General features: G+C 39.8%; 1 protein-coding gene across 7 annotated transcripts in view; it reads right to left on the bottom strand.

The window, feature by feature from the left end:
- The window catches only part of LOC128697734 (ectonucleoside triphosphate diphosphohydrolase 5), a 108,094-nt gene that overhangs the window by 75,420 nt on the left and 13,306 nt on the right, over nucleotides 1–19,368 (bottom strand). The window contains exon 1 of one of the 7 annotated variants that reach the window (XM_053789599.2): nucleotides 14,847–14,995. The exons of 5 other annotated variants lie outside the window; for them this stretch is intronic. In XM_053789599.2, coding sequence (XP_053645574.1) covers nucleotides 14,847–14,969 — 123 coding nt within the window. In that variant the 5' untranslated portion in view covers nucleotides 14,970–14,995. Of the gene's footprint in view, nucleotides 1–14,846; nucleotides 14,996–19,368 lie in introns of those variants that run through there. One more of the 7 variants, XM_053789601.2, reaches the window with a different exon arrangement.

Raw genomic sequence — 19,368 nt, forward strand, 5'->3', positions numbered from 1 at the left:
TATTTTAGACCAAGAAAAGCAACCTGCCATCAATTACACATTCTTGGCATGTCAACCACAACACCTTATAATCTTATCCTGCATTCCCTACCTGCGCTATATATACAATCAATGGTGGCTTACACAGTACACGGTACCACAGGATAATGTAGACTAGTTCAAATAATTCACCCATTTATTTATTTATTTATTTATTTATTAATTTGAACATGATACAGTGAAGTACAAAGGAATACAGTTATTACAGTGCAACATGCCAAAGCCCCTTGTATGCAGAGCATTATGGGCAGGCTTAAAATACAGTAAACTGTAATGGTTCACTAGTAAACTACAATTTCTCGTTGAACCTATCAAAGAATACTCTAGGTCTATCTGAATTCAATTCAATTCAAAATTTATTCTCTTTAAGGATTACAATGCTGAGTTTACAGAATTTGGTTACTGTGTGGTTTACATGTAGTAAAATAATAATTCAGAGTACCACTAGAGCACCTAGCATGGCTAGGCATTTCGGGCAGACTTAAATTAAATCTTAAGTTTAAAATATTACAAAATTATGAGGTAAGTTGGTATTATGGCTAAGTGACTAAATACTAGTTTGTGAGTTTAGCAATGTGAATGCTTTTGTTTTAGCACTATACATAGTTTCAGTATTGGAGTATCACAGGCCAACTTATGACTAGTTAAGATTCATTATTTTGAGATTGAGATTGATATTTTTGTTTATGGTCAAATGGGTGAGTGAGTGTAAGTGTTAACCACCAGGTGGTATTCGTGTAATTAGTTGACAGGGTGTATCAGGGAGATAAGATGTTTTCTGATGGTAGTTTTGAAGGTGATGAATGTGTCTGCAGTTTTAGAATTTTCAGGTAGGGTGTTCCAGATTTTAGGGCCTTTGATATACATTGAATTTTTGTAAAGGTTTAGTCGGACACGGGGAATGTCATAGAGATGTTTGTGTCTGGTGTTGTGCCTGTGGGTTCTGTCGCAACTATCAAGAAAGCGTTTTAGGTCAAGGTTAATACTGGAATTTAAGGTCCTGTAGATGTAGATTGCACAGTAGTAAGTGTGGATGTACTGAACAGGGAGTAAGTTTAGATCTATGAAGAGTGGGGGGGTGTGTTGCCAGGGATGGGATTTAGTGATTATTCTTACTGCGGCTTTTCGTTGGGTTATTATTGGCTTTAGGTGTGTTGCTGCAGTTGAACCCCAAGCACAGATAGCATAGGTGAGGTATGGATATACAAGTGAATGGTATAGTGTGAGAAGGGCAGTTTGCGGCACGTAGTATCGTATCTTGGAGAGGATCCCAACCGTTTTGGATACTTTTTTGGTTATGTGTTGGATATGGGTGCTGAAGTTCAGGTTGTTGTCGAGGTATAGGCCTAGGAATTTGCCCTCATTATGCCTGGCAATTAGAGTGTTGTCGATCTTAACCCTTTCAGGGTCTGTCCCGTAGATCTACGGCTGGTCGGTGAGTGTCCAAACCGTAGATCTACGCCAAAATTCTAGCGCCGTCAAATTTAGCGCGAAAGCGCTCATAGGCCTACATATGAGAGAATGGGTCTGCGCAGTGGGTGTGCGCCGTAAACAAAAAATCTAGGCGCCTGCATAGCATTGTGGGAACGCCGGCTCAGTCACCCTTGTTCACCATGCCTCGTCGCAAGTCAGCTCTCACTCCCCGGAAAATTGGGACTCTCCTCTTCGTGTCTGATAGTTCTGACACTGATGGAAGTGGAAATGAAGACGAATTCTACGGCTTTGATAAGTTAGTGACCGAAAATAATGACCAGGATATCGATAATAGTGCAGAAAACCCCGACGATCCTCGACCTTCTACCTCTGGTGTGGGCACTCGTGACTCACCGTCGGGTGTTCCTAAACGTAAGAAAAAACTAATATTTTCCCGTGGCCTGGCCTCTGACTTCAGTAATGACGATGATTCTGACGTGGATTGTGATTTTATTGCGCTCGACGATCATTCGAGTAGTGATAGTGAGGAAACATATTCACCAGTGAAGCGTCGGTATGTCCGCCGCCGCATGCGCTCGGGTAGTGTACCCTATGCTGTGCCCAGGGGACGGAGTACATCCCGCAGTACATCCCGGAGTACATCCCGTGGCCCTACACCCGTTTTAGGTAGTGATAGTGAGGATGATGTGGCTACACTTGGCATGGATGGGCCAGAGACATCAGTGGATGGTGTTAGTGGGGCTGGTGGTGGTAGTGGCACCGCCATGCGTGACTCGCTGTGCCACGCGGGAACCCACGCTGCTGACTCGTCAGTTCAAGGACAAAGCGGAGCGTCACCCACCAGCCCGCCACAACCACCCGTACAACCAGCCTATGATGTCCAGTATCCACCAGCAAACCGTATCTGGGATTGGCAGCAAAATACCAATTTTGTTCCCAGCCCTCACCACTTTGATGACTCGCAAAGTGGAATTCTACCTACCTGTCCCCTTGGAACCACGGCCAATGAACTGGAATTCTTTGAATTATTCTTTGACCAGCCATTGATGGAAATTATTGTCAGGGAAAGTAATAAGTATTTTCAGTACACCATGGCAAATACGATCTTATCACCACAGTCAAGACTACACAGGTGGAAAGAGACGACTGTTGCAGAAATGTATTTGCTTTTTGCAACAATAATGCTTATGCCTCACGTCTATAAGCATAATATAAAAGCATACTGGTCCACAGATCGGCTAATTTGTACCCCATCCTTCAGTGAAATAATACCAGTGAACAGGTTTATCTTACTGTTACGTATGTTGCACTTCTCTGACAAAACCAGGCCTGACAGAAGTGACAGGTTATACAAGATTAGAAATGTTTTCATGTATCTCAAACAAAAGTTCTGGATATACTTTTATCCATTCAAGAATCTTGTAATTGACGAGTCTTTGATTTTGTTCAAAGGTAGACTGTCATTCAAGCAGTATATACCGAGCAAGAGGAACCGCTTTGGTATAAAATTGTTTGTACTCTGTGATTGTGACAGTGGCCTGGTGTTGGATATTGTTGTATACACGGGTAGTAAAACATTGAAAGATACCAAGATGTTATTGGGTATATCAGGTGACGTAGTGAGAAACATGATGGCACCTTATCTCGGTAAGGGCCATACATTATATACCGATAACTGGTACACAAGCCCATTACTCAGTGATTTCATGCGAGTGAACAAGACAGATGTGTGTGGCACAGTGCGTTCTAATCGTAAACATATGCCCAGGCTCAACGCAGGTGTTCGTGGTGATGACGTGCAGGTGTTTACTGCCAATGACATCATGGCATTACGGTGGCATGACAAACGAGATGTCACATTGTTGACAACCATTCACCGTAATGAAATGCAAGACAGTGGCAAAGTTGATCGAGTGACCAATGAACGTATTCGAAAACCAGTGACAGTGATTGATTATACACAAAACATGCGCTTGGTTGACAAGTGTGACATGCAGATTGGTTTTGTTGACTGTGTTCGTAAGAGTTACAAGTGGTACATGAAACTTTTCTTCCATCTCATGGACATTTCAATGCTGAATGCATATAATATGTACCAAATAAAGACTGGTAACAGACCACCGTATGGTGAATTTTGTTTGTCTGTTGTCAGACAACTCATAATGAAGTACCAGGCAACAACACCTGCAATACAACATGGTCCTCGAATTCATCACAATATACCCAAGCATTTGAGGAAAGAAGGTGATCATTTCATAATACAGCTTCCTTCAACTCAAAAGAAATTTGCTCAGAAGAGATGCATTGTCTGTGCACAAACAAAACGACGGCAACAAAGACGCAAAGACACTCGGTTTATGTGTGAGGAATGTAAGGTGCCTCTGTGCATGGTGCCTTGTTTCAAGGAGTTCCACAAGCTCCAGCAGTTCTAAAACCATGTCCACTGATTGTAAATATGTAAATATATGATAGAACATTAGTATTATACAATATTTGTGCATGTTTATTGTAATAAACAACAGTGGTAAACAATAATATGATAATAACTTTAGTGCGGTTATTGTGTTCAATACAGTGAGTTTATATATATACATTATATACAGTATTGGTCTCTCAGGCCCCAAATGTTAGTAGGAATAGAAAAAAATGGAAAAGAAAAGAAAAAACAACTAAAACAACAAAATAATATAATACGCGTATGTGGAATTCGTCGATGTTGCCGCCACCACATCATTTTCTACAAACTTCTTGGCACTGTATCTCGGTAAGTACTGATCAGATTCTAATTTTTTTTGTTTTATTACCTTCACAAAAATATGCTCTTTAATTCTGTAAGAAAAAGTAATTTTTTTTTTTTCAAAATTTCTTGGACACTGGTGCGTGACTTCAGATTTTGGCCTTGGACCCTGAAAGGGTTAATGTTAATTTGCGCATCTCCTGCTCTGCTACCAAACATAATGTAGTAGGTTTTGTCAGTGTTAAGCCTAAGTTTATTGGCTGTCATCCAAGTCAATATTTTGATCAGCTCCTCATTAACAATGGTGTTGAGGGTGGCAAGATTAGGGTGAGAGATGACATAAGTCGTGTCGTCAGCAAAGAGAATGGGGGTTCAGGTGTTGAGATACGTTTGGAAGATCATTGATGTATATGAGGAAGAGCAGGGGACCAAGGACACTTCCCTGCGGAACTCCAGTATCAAGTGGCTGTGTTGTTGATGCTGTGTCTTTAATGGTGACATACTGATACCTATTAGTAAGGTAAGATTTGAAATATGCAAGTGCATGGCCTCTTATACCATAATGGTCAAGTTTGTGGAGTAGGATGCCATGGTCTACTGTGTCAAAAGCTTTTCTTAGGTCAATAAAAATTCCTAGTAGATATTCCTTATTTTCCAATGCTGTGTAAAGCAGATCTAGCATTTTTATGATTGCATCGTTAGTGCTTTTATTTTTCCTGAATCCAAATTGGCAGGGGGTTGAGTATGTTTTGTGCCGTAATAAATGAATATACATGTAGTCTCCTGTGCACGAGTTTCTCAAAGATTTTGGATAGTAATGGTAAGTTTGATATTGGCCTATAGTTGTTTAAATCTGTAGGGTCACCACCTTTATGTATTGGTGTAACCATTGCCGGTTCTTGAGTAGTTTCGGGAAGGTGCTAGTTTCTAGTGACTTGTTAAAAAGTAATGAGGTAGCATGCGAGAGGACATGGGCCGCTCTCTTGTACAATAATGGTGAGACATGAGACAGATTCCCCGAGTTATTTTTAAGTGACTTTATAATCTCTGTGACTTCCATGGGCTCAGTTGGAACAAGATAGAAGGAATTTGGGAAATTCCCATCTAGGTAGTCCCCGGCATGGGCATTGGTGCGTGGGATTTTATTGGCGAGATTAGAACCCATGGTTGAGAAGAAGTCGTTTATCTTGTTAGCTGTGTCAGTGGGATGTAGTGGTGTTTCATTAGGTTTAGTTAGGACAATATTCTTGGTTTTTTTCAGTTTGTGAGTCCTTAGAATCTGAGAGAGTGTTTTCAAGGTCTTTTTTATATCTCCTCTTGTGTCAGTGAATCTACTGGAGTAGTATAGTTGTTTGGCTTTCTTTATTACTTTGGTGAGGACTGATGAATAGTGTTTAAGAATATCTTTGTGTATTAAGCCCTGTCTATATTGCTTTTCATATTGGTGTTTCTTATCAATGGATTTCAGAATGGTGCTGGTTAGCCATGGGCAACCAAGCCGTTTGTTTGTGATCTGTTTCGTTTTTAGAGGACAATGTTTGTTGTATAGTCTAAGTAATTTGTTAAGAAAAATGTCTGTCCAGTCATCAATACCATTGGCCTTGGAAAATTCTGTAGGCCAGTCAACAGTCTCTAGGTCAGCTGTGAACTTCCTTATTGAGGCCTCATCATGGAGTCTAAATGAAACTTTGTTGTATTCAAGTGGTGGTTTACTAATGTTTGTCAAGAGGAAGGTAGGGTAGTGGTCTGTAGTGCTATCTGTGATTTTAAGGGGGGCTAGTATATTGGTCCATATGTAGTCTATTATGGTTGCACTTGTTTCAGTGAGCCTGGTTGGTTTAGTTATTGTTGGTATGAGAGGTGTGTTGTTCATATTGTTGATGAAATCAGTTACAGGCTGATCATCTAGTAGGCCAAGGTTGATGTTGAAGTCTCCAGCTAAGAGAAGGTGGTGCTTATTCATTTGTCTGTTTGTTATTAGTGCCTTTAGTTTCTCACTGAAATTTGGGATGTTTGTGTGGGGTATCCAGTAAATGGCAAAAATTTATTCTCCATATTCATCACTAAAGCAAGTGGTGTTAACCCTTTCAGGGTCCGTCCCGTAGATCTACGGCTTTATGTTCAGGGTCCAAACCGTAGATCTACGCCATGAGCTCAGCTCACTCTGATAAACTGTGAGTGGTACATTTGGGCCTAGATATGAGAGAATACATCTATGTGGTATGTGTGCACCACATAAACAGATCCTGCAGCACACTGTGTATAATGAGAGAAAAAAAATTAAATCATGATTTTTCGATTAAAACAGCAACTTTGCAGTGTTTTTTCGTATGTTTTTTATAGTTGTATTTGCGATTTCTTGGTCTCATTTGATAGAATGGAAGACATATTACAGAAATAGAGATGATTTTGATTGGTTTTAGCACTGGAAATGGCTTGAAACTGAGCTCAAAGTAGCAGAAATGTTAAATTTTTGCCGATATTCAAGAGTAAACAAACGACCTCACACGTCTAATACACGTCAGCTGGTGGGTCTAATATACATTCACAAATATGGTGATGATATTTATACAATTATTACAGTATTGCATAACAGTAAATCTTCTATTTTTTGGTGTGAATAAAAATTCATTATGTGAATAAAAAATCAAAATGGAATTTATTTGTAAAGCCTCAAAACATAACTAATGAACAGAGGAAATGTTAGTTTAGTGCCAGGAATGCCTACATTGTTCATTCTGGACCCTATTTTGAAATTGGAATATTTTGAACTTTGTGTTAAATTGGCCAAATTAACAATTTCCGATCACTTTATTTTGTAGTTGAAACAGTTGACTTGGCGATTTCTTGTGCTCAATCGATAGAATAGAAGTAATACTAGTGAAATAGCTAAGAATTTGGTTGATTGGAATAATGTAATTGGCCTAAAATGGGAGTCAAAGTCGGCAAAATCGCCGATTCGTAAATATCGCTGACACATCAAAATTTGCGAGAGCATAATTTCGTCAATTTTCCATCAAATTTCGTACTTTTTGTTTTATTACCTTCACAAAAAGATTCTCTACGATTTCATAAGAAAAAATAACAAATTTTTTTTTTGAAAATTCTTGGACACTGGTGCGTGACTCCAGATTTGGGCCTTGGACCCTGAAAGGGTTAATACAAGATAATTGGTTAGAGTAATAGATTGCAATACCACCCCCAACTTGGTATGGTCTGCAGTTGTGGATTGCTGTGTATCCTGGTAGAGGGTAGATATCTATTGTGTCCTGCTTAAGCCAGGTCTCAGTAAGAATAATGCAGGAGAAGGGTGTCTTTAGTGATTCAAGGAGTGCCAGGAGGTCATCATAGTGTTTGCTTAAGGACCTGATGTTGTAGTTAAGTACTGATAGACTTTTAGCATTGTTTAGGATAGTGCTGGCTTGTGATGCTGTGTAGTAAAGGCAGTTACTTTCCAATAGGTTTTGATTGTGTGTCAGATTATGGAGGTTTAGATCAGGGTCAACGTGATCAATCATCTTCTAGGTTTAAATTATGGTTATTTATATCCTGAGTTGTGGGTTGAGTTTTAGTACTGATATCTGTAGTGGTGGGAAGTTTGGACAAGTGTATAGCTATAGCATTTTGGTCATGTAGAGTATAGTCACTAATACACATAATGGAGTTGGTGTTGTCTATGTGTTGTGCTGGAATGAGCTAAAGTACAACTAGGTATAAACTAATAATATAAAAATACAATTTAAAAATAGCACAAGACTCTCACTTGTAAGTGCACTAAGGTCTAATGTAATGACTTTGGTATAGTCTATGTATTGAGCTAGAATGAGCTATAGTACAACTAGGTTTAATCTAATAATATAAAAATACAAATTAAAAATAGCACCAGACTCTCACTAGTAATTACACTATGGTCTAATACAGTGGACCCCCGCATAACGATCACCTCTGAATGCGACCAATTATGTAAGTGTATTTATGTAAGTGCGTTTGTACGCGTATGTTTGGGGGTCTGAAATGGACTAATCTACTTCACAATATTCCTTATGGGAACAAATTCGGTCAGTACTGGCACCTGAACATACTTCTGGAGTGAAAAAATATCGTTAACCGGGGGTCCACTGTATAATGAATTTGGTATTGACTATGTATTGAGCTAGAATGAGCTATAGTACAACTGAGTTTAATCTAATGATATAAAAAAGGCACAAGACTCTCAATTGTAATTGCACTAAGGTGTTATATAAGGTGTTTACAAGAATTAGAGTATAACTAGATTTAAGTTGACAAGATAAAATATGCAAGTTAAGGTAGCAAAATAATAAAAAAAAGTAGAAAAAAAAATATATGAGGTAGTTGGTACTAGTTAGCAAAAGATAGTTAAGGGCCTTGAACAATAATATAATTGAAATATACACTAATTGCACACACAATATAGTCACTAAGATATGAAAACAATCTTAGAATAGGACTTATAATATAAACTTATAATATAAAAATACAAATTGAAATGGTACTTGCAATTGCACTAGGGTCTGGTATAGGTTGTTGACAAGATCAAGAGTATAACTAGATTTAAATTGACAAAATAAAATTCACAAATTAAAGTACCAAAAGAATAATAAGTAAAAAATAACAATGGCAATATCTTGGTTATAATATGATAGTAAGATGGTAGACAGGTACACAGGTACACAGGCACACAAGTGCACAGGTACACAGGTACAAAGGATAATATAAAGGTTGGAGTTGAATATACAAACTTGGAAATTTGGCAACAAAATGTTATGGGAAGTATAAAATAATGATTAATGTACAAAAGTAAAATTGACTGGTAGTAAATATGGTGTTTAATAAAATTTTAGTAAGTAATAATGATTACAAAATAAGTGAAAAAGTAATGTTTATTTCTTTCAAAATTGCACTGGTAGTTACACTTGAGGTTATTTGGCAGTACAAGGTAATTAAGAGTACTCTAAGATAGTAAATGTGGTATTAAAACTGGTTAAGGTAATTAGACAAGTAATGGTTATTAAATGATGTCAAAAATGTTAAAGAGTAAATTGTATTGATAGTAAAAATGGTAATTATTAATTGTACTAGATCGGTTTATAGCTTTAAAATAAAGAGCTAATTTTATTTTTATATGAAGGATTAATCCTGCTTAAATAATATTGTTTTTAATAATGCTGAATTTACAGGTCAATATCTAGTTACAATACTAGTTACTGCTAGGTGAACTAAGGGAACAGTTTTAAGGAAAAATGCCCATCCTTTCCACCCACCCCAGGAATATACATGTACCTGGGTCTTTAGGTCGAGTAAACAGTGTTATCACTGAGCTATGCATCACCTCACATCAGTGCAAGGAATTGTGGAGGTTCAATCCTCTGTCCGTTGATCATGTGACACACAAACACTACCTAAATAAAGTAACTCAGAGGCCAGAAAATTAAATATAAAAGAAATATAAGGCAAATAAAACTGAAAATACGTATAATCAGATTAGTCCACAACAATATTAAAGACATACAGTGGACCCCTGGTTAACGATATTTTTTCACTCCAGAAGTATGTTCAGGTGCCAGTACTGACCGAATTTGTTCCCATAAGAAATATTGTGAAGTAGATTAGTCCATTTCAGACCCCCAAACATACACGTACAAACGCACTTACATAAATACACTTACATAATTTGTCACATTCGGAGGTAATCGTTATGCGGGGGTCCACTGTATACCTTTGAAGAGCTTCGAGAGTTTCACTACTTTTGGAGCCCAGCCATGGGCCAGGTTACATATACAGTGGACCCCCGGTTTACGATATTATTTCATTCCAGAAGTATGTTCAGGTGCCAGTACTGACCGAATTTGTTCCCATAAGGAATATTGTGAATTAGATTAGTCCATTTCAGACCCCCAAACATACACCTACAAACGCACTTACATAAATACACTTACATAATTGGTCGCATTGGGAGCTGATCATAAACCGGGGGTCCACTGTACTTAAATCTAATCACTTGTAACTGGATATAAAAAAGAAAGACAAGGAATTATAGCAATAGGTCTAAGAGGATGGATATAAATTGAAAGGTGAAGGGGGAGGCAATCACCATTCACTCAGCCTTGCTGGACGGCTTACATTCCACACCTCTCTCCAATTTTAACGGCCATGAAATAAGAGACTCAAGATTCCACTTAATTCAAATCCATAATGCCTTTCTTTGGGCAAACTTAACACAGGTGTATCCTACCATTTTTATCATAAACTGAGACAGTATTTGCAGATTTTTTAATGGCTGGTTACTTGCATATACAGTAATATACTGTACAGTATATTCCTTTCTAACCTAGAATGCATAAAAATTTACAGTTGATTTGACACTTAAACGAGAAGCACTATATTTGAGAAAATGGTGTTAAAATTTAAAAAAAAAGGTCAGTGCTGAAAATGCATAAATGGATAAACAGAAAACTGAAACACTGGATATATCCCACCAAGGTAGAATGACCCATAAATGGAAAATACATTCACCATCACTTCTTTCCTAGCTACATTATCTTTCCAGAGGAGAGCAAAAGTTACATTTCCAACATTCCACTGAACTGTAACTTCCCCAGTCATCCTTCAGAGTGTAGGCTCTGTAATTCCCACCCCCAGGACTCAATTTCAGCTAAATGTTTTCCTGGAATCCCTTTATAAATATTATCTTGCTGACACTTCAACAGAGCTTCAAATCCCAAAAATCACTTGTCCACTCACTCCAAGCTAGCACACTCACACCTGACTCGTGTGAGCTGTACATGTAGTCAGCATAAGAAAAAAGAACAGGTGTTGATTATATAATATAATTATAGACACACAGATATACAGTGTGATTACAATACAGCTGAACTCCATAGCTCACACAGGGGTTAGGTCCTTAGGGTGTGGTGAATCCTAAGGCCATACATAATATAAAAATTTGCATATCCAAATTATTCAAATGTTTTATGGTCACATCTCTTTAAATACTGCTTTAATCTGCTTAATACTGACATATGTATAAAAAAAAAAGTACATTTTTAAATACGGTTGTGCCCCAAGCAAAAAATACAATTGTCACAAAGAAAACAACATGATTAATCAAAGCTAACCAAGATATGGACTTCATCACACAAGTTGCATACATGAATCACACAAATTACAAAATATTTGAATTCTAGCATTAGACTACCATATACTGAATTACACAAGCAGGACCAGCAAGGGAAAGCAAAATCTAATAATGTAAATTGCTAAGACAAATACTATTAACCCACTTTTACAGCAATTAAATTACTATTGATGTACAGTAATTCAATATACATGTATAAGTAAATGCAATTACAAATGAATGTTACAGTGGAACCTCAAATATCAAACTTTGTTCCAGACGGCTGTTTGAGTGCCATTACCGAATGAATTTATTCCCATCAGGAATAATGTAAATTAGATTAGTTCATTTCAGACCCTCAAAAATACACTTACATAACTGGTTGAGTTGGGAGGAGTTCGATATTTGAGGTTCCACTGTATTTTCATGCAGGCTGACCGATAAATTAATTCATATTACTTTTATGGTTAATAACTATATTGGCAGTTTGGAGAGATATGTTGTGTATCTTTATACGTATATGCTTCTAAACTGTTGTTTTCTGAGCATCTCTGCAAAAACAGTGATAATGTGTGAGTGTGGTGAAAGTGTTGAATGATGATGAAAGTATTTTCTTTTTGGAGATTTTCTTTCTTTTTTGGGTCACCCTGCCTCGGTGGGAGATGGCCGACTTGTTGAAAAAAAAAAAAAACTATATTTAATATTTAACTAATTTTTATGAAAAACAAAGGTCCAGAAATAATTCACAGTTATGGACTTGACTGGGTTATCTTAGATTAATTTAAATAAATAAATAAAGTTTATTTCTTTGTAAAGGTTACGATGTGTAATTACAATTTTGATTTGCTAAGTACAAAGATAGCCACTATCATGCCCAGGCATTTCGGGCAAACTAATCCTAATACATAGTAACTAATTAAAAATAGATAAGATAATAGTACATAGTAACTATACTTAAAACTAAACAAGGAATAGTGGTTAGCTGTTTTACAATCTTATTTGAACTTAATACAATCTTATTTAAACTTAGTACAAAATCTAACTTACATGTAATGGTGCAGGTGGTAATATTTTATGGAATGGCAGAATTAAAAGCCAGGAGGTCACATGATAAGACTAACCCCTTGACTGTCGCAACCCCCAAACCTGAGGTGCCTCCTGGCATTGCAAAATTTCCCCCCCCCCAAAAAAAATTATTTTCTCTTATGAAATGATAGACAATCATTTCCCGATTGTAATGACACCAAAAGAACGAAAGTTGATGGAAAACTGACAGAATTACGCTCTCGCGAAGTTAGCAACCTCGACGATATTCACAAATCGGCGATTTCACCCACTTTGAGCCCTATTTTCGGCTAATTCCATTGTTCCAGTCGACCAAACTCATAGCCATTTCTTTAGAACTCCATTTTTTCTATCGACTGAGTACAAGAAACTGCCCATTTACTGATTTCAACTACCCAATAACGTGGTTAGAAATTTGCAATTTGGACAATTTCATGAAAATTAAAAAATATGACAATTTCAAAATAAGGCCCAGAATGAACAATGCAGACATTCCTGGTTCTAAAATAACATTTTCTTTGTTCATCAGTCACGTCTCCAGGCCCCTCTGATATTACTCTTGCTTTCTATTTTGAATTTTTATTCAAACAAAAAATAGAAGATTTACTGTTATGCAGACTACTGTAATATTGTATAATTGTACAAATAATGTCAACCCATTCATGACTGCATATTAGAATGGCTACTTGGACATTTATTGAAAAAAACATCATTTGTTTACTTTTGAAGATCGGCAAAAATCAAACATTTCCCCTACTTTGAGCTCCATTTCAAGGTTCTTTTCATAGTAAAACCAATCAAAATCACCTCTATTTCTATAATATGTTTTCCATGCTATCAAATGAGACCAAGAAAACGAGAATACAACCATAAATACTATATGAAAATAGACCACAAAGTCGGCATTTTAATTAAAAAAAAACGGTCAGTTTTTTTTTTCTCATTATGCATTGTGTGCTGCAGGATTTTTTTATATGGTGCACATTGACCACACAGACCCATTCTCTCACATGTGGGCCAACCAGCTTTCTCCTGCTTGATATGAAGCCGCTAGAATTTACAAGTATATATACGTCAAACACGGTAGCTCGTAAGACGTATATATACGACCGAAACAGTCAAAGGGCTAATTAGCAGATGTTATAGCAGATTTGGTTAATATTGAGAAACAATATGATTTTATGGATTGGCAGAATTAAGAGCCTAGAGGTCACATAATAAAACTAGTTAGTAGATGTTTGGTTGATTTGGTTAATATTGTAAGATAAGATGATTTTTTAGGAAAGTCCTAAATTTATAAGCTGTCAGGGGATCCTTGACCTGTTCCGGTAGCGAGTTCCAGATCATCGGGCCTTTTATGTGCACAGCGTTCTTGCATAGTGAGAGTCTGACTCGAAGGATGTTGAAAAGTGCCTTATGCCTTGTATTGTGTCTGTGCATTCTGTTGTAACTGTCGAGTAGTAGTTTTGGGGGAGGGTTTACAGTGGAGTTTAATGTTCTGTATATGTAGTAGGCACAATAAAAAGAGTGTATGTTTTGTATATTTAGCAAGTTGAGTCTTTTGAAAAGTGGTGGGGTGTGCTGTCTAGCACAGGAGCTGGTTATCACCCGCACAGCAGCTTTTTGTTGGATTATTAAGGGTCTAAGGTGGTTGGCTGTTGTTGAGCCCCAGGCACAAATACCATAGGTGAGGTAAGGATATATTAGAGAGTGGTACAGGGTAAGGAGAGTCGTTTGTGGTACACAGTATCATATCTAGGAAAGGATTCCTACTGATTTGGTAATTTTCTTAGCTATGTGATGGGTATGAGACTGAAATTTAAGATTACAGTCAAGGAGAAGACCTAGAAATTTTCCCTCTGTGTGTCTTGATATAGGGGAACCATTTAACACTATGTTAAGATGGATATTTGAGGCTCTGTTGCCAAACAGCATGAAGTATGTTTTGTCTATGTTGAGAATGAGTTTGTTGGTCATCATCCAAGCATATATCTTTAGCAGTTCATTGTTTACAGTGTTTCCAAGTACAGCTGGGTCTGAATGGGAGTAGACATATGTAGTGTCGTCTGCGAATAGAACTGGTTTAAGGAGTTGTGATGCATTGGGGAGATCAATGATTTAGATGAGAAAGAGGAGTGGGCCTAGGACACTACCCTGGGGTACTCCTACAGCTACAGGTTAGATAGCAGAGTTGACTCCATTTGCATGTACATACTGGCGTCTGTCATTAAGATAGATGTATGATACTGTGGAAAAAAATTGCGAAAGTCTAAATTTGCATGTGAACCTTAATAAAACTTATTAAAAATAGGGGAAATGTAAATGTGTAAAATAATAGCAATCATAGACTCTTGAGTTGCACAACAACATTAAAACCATGGCTATAATTCAAAATAATTATTAGAACTACTGTATATTAAAAAATTCTATATTTACCATTTCAATGTCAACTAAATAATCTCCTTCCGTGTGGTTACTAACATCAGAGACTGTGTTCTGCTGGACTCTGGATGACACAAGCCGGGATCTCAAGGTGTTCAAGTTCTTTTCTGACACCATATCGACTCAATAAGTTATTTAAATTTATTTCTTTGAATACAGTAATGTAAATAAAAAAGTAATCAAATTAAATGCAAATCATTTAGTTTCTAAATTAACAGGTTAATTATGATGAGTTTTAACACTGGACAACTGTTTATCAGTATTTTACATCTAATTTTTAAAATGCTGTACTCATTATGCAATGAGTTTTCTTTATTTTACAGAAGTTTAAATACAGTTCCACTGCCCGCAGAGCACTTCACTCAAAGACAGTTGTGTGGGTGGAAATAGCGAAGGCAGTCACACCAGGTGGGAGCAGGTGTTAACCAGAATGATTATCATCACCAACACTTGTTGGTTATACAGCTGCAAGAGTGAACTCGTAGCTATACACTCACTCACTCGCTCGCACGCACACGCACGCACACGCACGCACGCACGCGCGCACGCACACACACACACACACACACACACACACACACACACACACACACACACACACACAAACACACACACACACACACACACACACACACACACACACACACACACACACACACACACTCACTCACTCACTCACTCACTCACTCACTCACTCACTCACTCACTCACTCACTCACTCTCTCTCTTTCATCTCTTTCATCTCTTTCATCTCTTTCATCTCTTCCATCTCTCCCCCTTCTCCCTTGTCTCTCCCTCTCTCCCCCTTCTCCCTTGTCTCTCCCTCTCTCCCCCTTCTCCCTTGTCTCTCCCTCTCTCCCCCTTCTCCCTTGTCTCTCCCTCTCTCCCCCTTCTCCCTTGTCTCTCCCTCTCTCCCCCTTCTCCCTTGTCTCTCCCTCTCTCCCCCTTCTCCCTTGTCTCTCCCTCTCTCCCCCTTCTCCCTTGTCTCTCCCTCTCTCCCCCTTCTCCCTTGTCTCTCCCTCTCTCCCCCTTCTCCCTTGTCTCTCCCTCTCTCCCCCTTCTCCCTCTCTCCCCCTTCTCCCTTGTCTCTCCCTCTCTCCCCCTTCTCCCTTGTCTCTCCCTCTCTCCCCCTTCTCCCTTGTCTCTCCCTCTCTCCCCCTTCTCCCTTGTCTCTCCCTCTCTCCCCCTTCTCCCTTGTCTCTCCCTCTCTCCCCCTTCTCCCTTGTCTCTCCCTCTCTCCCCCTTCTCCCTTGTCTCTCCCTCTCTCCCCCTTCTCCCTTGTCTCTCCCTCTCTCCCCCTTCTCCCTTGTCTCTCCCTCTCTCCCCCTTCTCCCTTGTCTCTCCCCCTTCTCCCTTGTCTCTCCCTCTCTCCCCCTTCTCCCTTGTCTCTCCCTCTTCTCCCCTGTCTCTCCCTCTTCTCCCCTGTCTCTCCCTCTCTCCCCCTTCTCCCCTGTCTCTCCCTCTCTCTCTCTCCCCTGTCTCTCCCTCTCCCCTCTCTTTGACCCCCCTCTCCCCTCGCTTCTCTCTCTCTCTCTCTCTCTCTCTCTCTCACTCTTTTCTCTTTAAACAAAAAAAAAAAAGGGAAAAAAGAAGGAAAAAAAATGGTGGGGAGTGGAAGGGACCAGGGATCAGATGAAAATGGTTCTGATAGGGAGGAGTGGATGGAGGAGTAGTGGAAAAGGATGGAACAAAAGTGGGAGAGAAAATTAGGAGAGCTTTCTGAAAAAATGGAGACAAGAGCTTTCTGTGAAATTAGAAAAGAGGTTGGAGAAGGAGAAGAAGAATTGGGAGGCACAGGTCGAAACTGCAGTAGCCAGGATAAGGGTCCCAGAAGATGAGGTAAACAGGCTGAAGCGAGTTACAGGGGCACTGACCAGAGAAGACACAGCATATAAAGCTGGGAGGCCGAACAGGAAGGAAGGAGATACGAATTATGCTAAGGTCATATCAGCCTGCCAAGAAGAGCCAAGGAGTGAAAGGGAAGAGCAGCTGGGTGCAGATGGAGAGGGTGATAGGTCAAATGCAGAGGCACAACCATGCTACCAAGAGCCACTGGAAAAAACAAGGGAGAAAATGACCACGTACAGACAGGAACCAGAGTCACAGAGGGAGAGGCAATGGGAGGAGGAAAGGGCAAAATCAGTGTTTATCCATGGGCTGCAGGAGAGAGAGGAAAGGACACACACTGGAAGAAGGCAGGCAGAAAGAAAGGAGATTGAGAACATCATCACAGAAATAGGTGAAGAAGATATGGACGAGACTGTAAATTTTCAGAGAATAGGGGTATACTTGAAGGGGAGAAAACGACCGATCAAGCTGATTCTCAGGACAGAAATAGTGCAGAACAGGATCCTCCAAGAGAAACCCCGGTTGAAGTACTCGGAAGAGTACAAGAGGGTGCTCCTAGACAGAGACAGAACACAAACAGAACGACAGCAGCTGAGGGAGAGGACAAAAAAGCGAAAGGAGCAGGGAAAGGGGACAAGGATGGAACCAGCAGAGGTCAATCAGAGCAGGACAGAGCAGCAAGGGCAAGCACACACACAACCATCCTCAGAACCCCACAACCTATCACACCATCCCAACACTACAATCTACAATCCATACTCGCAGCTTCCATCCAACACCCAGCTATAGAATCCCACAGTATGCTACCAGGTCTCCCACCCTCACAGGCCCCCCAAACCAAAGTGTTGGAGAGGAAACTCAAGGTATGGTACACAAACTCAGATGGAATAACAAATAAGTGGGAGGGGTGGCATGAAAGAGTCAAAGAGGCATCACCAGACTTCATAGCCCTCACAGAAACCAAGCTTACAGGTATGATAACAGATGCCATCTTTCCAATGGGATACCAGATCCTGAGGAAAGACAGAGGGAACGGGGAGGGGTGGAGGAGTGGCACTGCTGATGAAAAACTGATGGAATTTTGATGAACTGGAGAGAGGAGACAGCAGAGAAGCAAGCGATTACATAGCAGGAACGCTTCACTCTGGAGGTCCCAAAGTGGTAATTGCAATGATGTATAACCCACCACAGGACACCAGGAGGCCAAGGCAAGAGTATGATGATAGCAATAGAGCGATGGTTGACACACTGGCTGCAGTGGCCAGAAGAGCTCATGCATGCAGGGCAAAGCTCCTGAACATGGGCGACTTTAACCACAAGAAAATCGATTGGGAAAACTTGGAGCCACATGGGGGCCAAGATACATGGAGGGCTAAGATGAAGGAGGTGGTACTGGAAAACTTCATGTACTAACACGTAAGGGACACTACAAGAGAGAGAGGAGAGGATGAACCAGCAAGACTGGGCCTAGTACATATTCACCTTGAGTAGCGCAGATATTGAGGACATCACATATGAAAGACCCCTTGGGGCCAGCGATCATGTGGTTTTAAGCTTTGAATACACAGTAGAGCTACAAGTGGAGGGGGAAGCAGGAAGGCCAGGGCGAATGAAGCCAAACTACAAGAAAGGGGACTACACGGGAATGAGGAACTTCCTGAACGGGGTTCATTGGGACAGAGAATTGGCAGGGAAGCCAGTTAATGAGATGGAATATGTAACAACCATGTGCAAGGAGGCTGAGGAGAGGTTTGTACCCAAGGGTAACAGGAATAATGAAAAAGCCAGGATGAGCCCATGGTTCACCTAAAGGTGCAGGGAGGCAAACACTAAATGTGCTAGGGAATGGAAGAAATATAGTAGGCAAAGGAGCCAGGAGAATAAGGAGAGCAGTTGTAGAGCCAGAAATGAATATGCACAGATAAGAAGGGAGGCCCAATGACAATATGAAAACGACATAGCAGCGAAAGCCAAATCTGGCCCGAAGCTGTTATACAGCCACATCAGGAGGAAAACAACAGTAAGGACCAGGTAATCAGGCTAAGGAAGGAAGGAGGAGAGACAACAAGAAATGACTGTGAAGTATGTGAGGACCTCAACAAGAGATTCAAAAAAGTGTTCACAGAGGAGACAGAAGGGGCTCCAGAAAGACGGAGAGGTGGGGTACACCACCAAGTGCTGGACACAGCACACAACCAAGGAAGAGGCTTCTGAGTGAGCTAGATACCTCAAAGGCAATGGGGCCGGATAACATCTCTCCATGGGTCCTGAGAGAGGGAGCAGAGGCGCTATGTGTACCCCTAACAACAATATTCAATACATCTATCGAAACAGGAAGATTGCCTGAGGCATGGAAGACAGCAAATACGTATAGTCCCAATCTTTAAAAAAGGAGACAGACATGAAGCACTAAACTACAGACCAGTGTCACTGACATGCATAGTATGCAAAGTCATGGAGAAGATTATCAGGAGAAGAGTGGTGGAACACCTAGAAAGGAATGATCTCATCAACAGCAGCCAACATGGTTTCAGGGACAGGAAATCCTATGTCACAAACCTAATGGAGTTCAACGACATGGTGACAGCAGTAAGACGAGAGAGAGGGGTGGGTGGATTGCATTTTCTTGGACTGCAAGAAGGCGTTTGACACAGTTCCACACAAGAGA

Source organism: Cherax quadricarinatus, chromosome 68 (assembly GCF_038502225.1).
Source record: "Cherax quadricarinatus isolate ZL_2023a chromosome 68, ASM3850222v1, whole genome shotgun sequence".
Classification (NCBI taxonomy): domain Eukaryota; kingdom Metazoa; phylum Arthropoda; class Malacostraca; order Decapoda; family Parastacidae; genus Cherax; species Cherax quadricarinatus.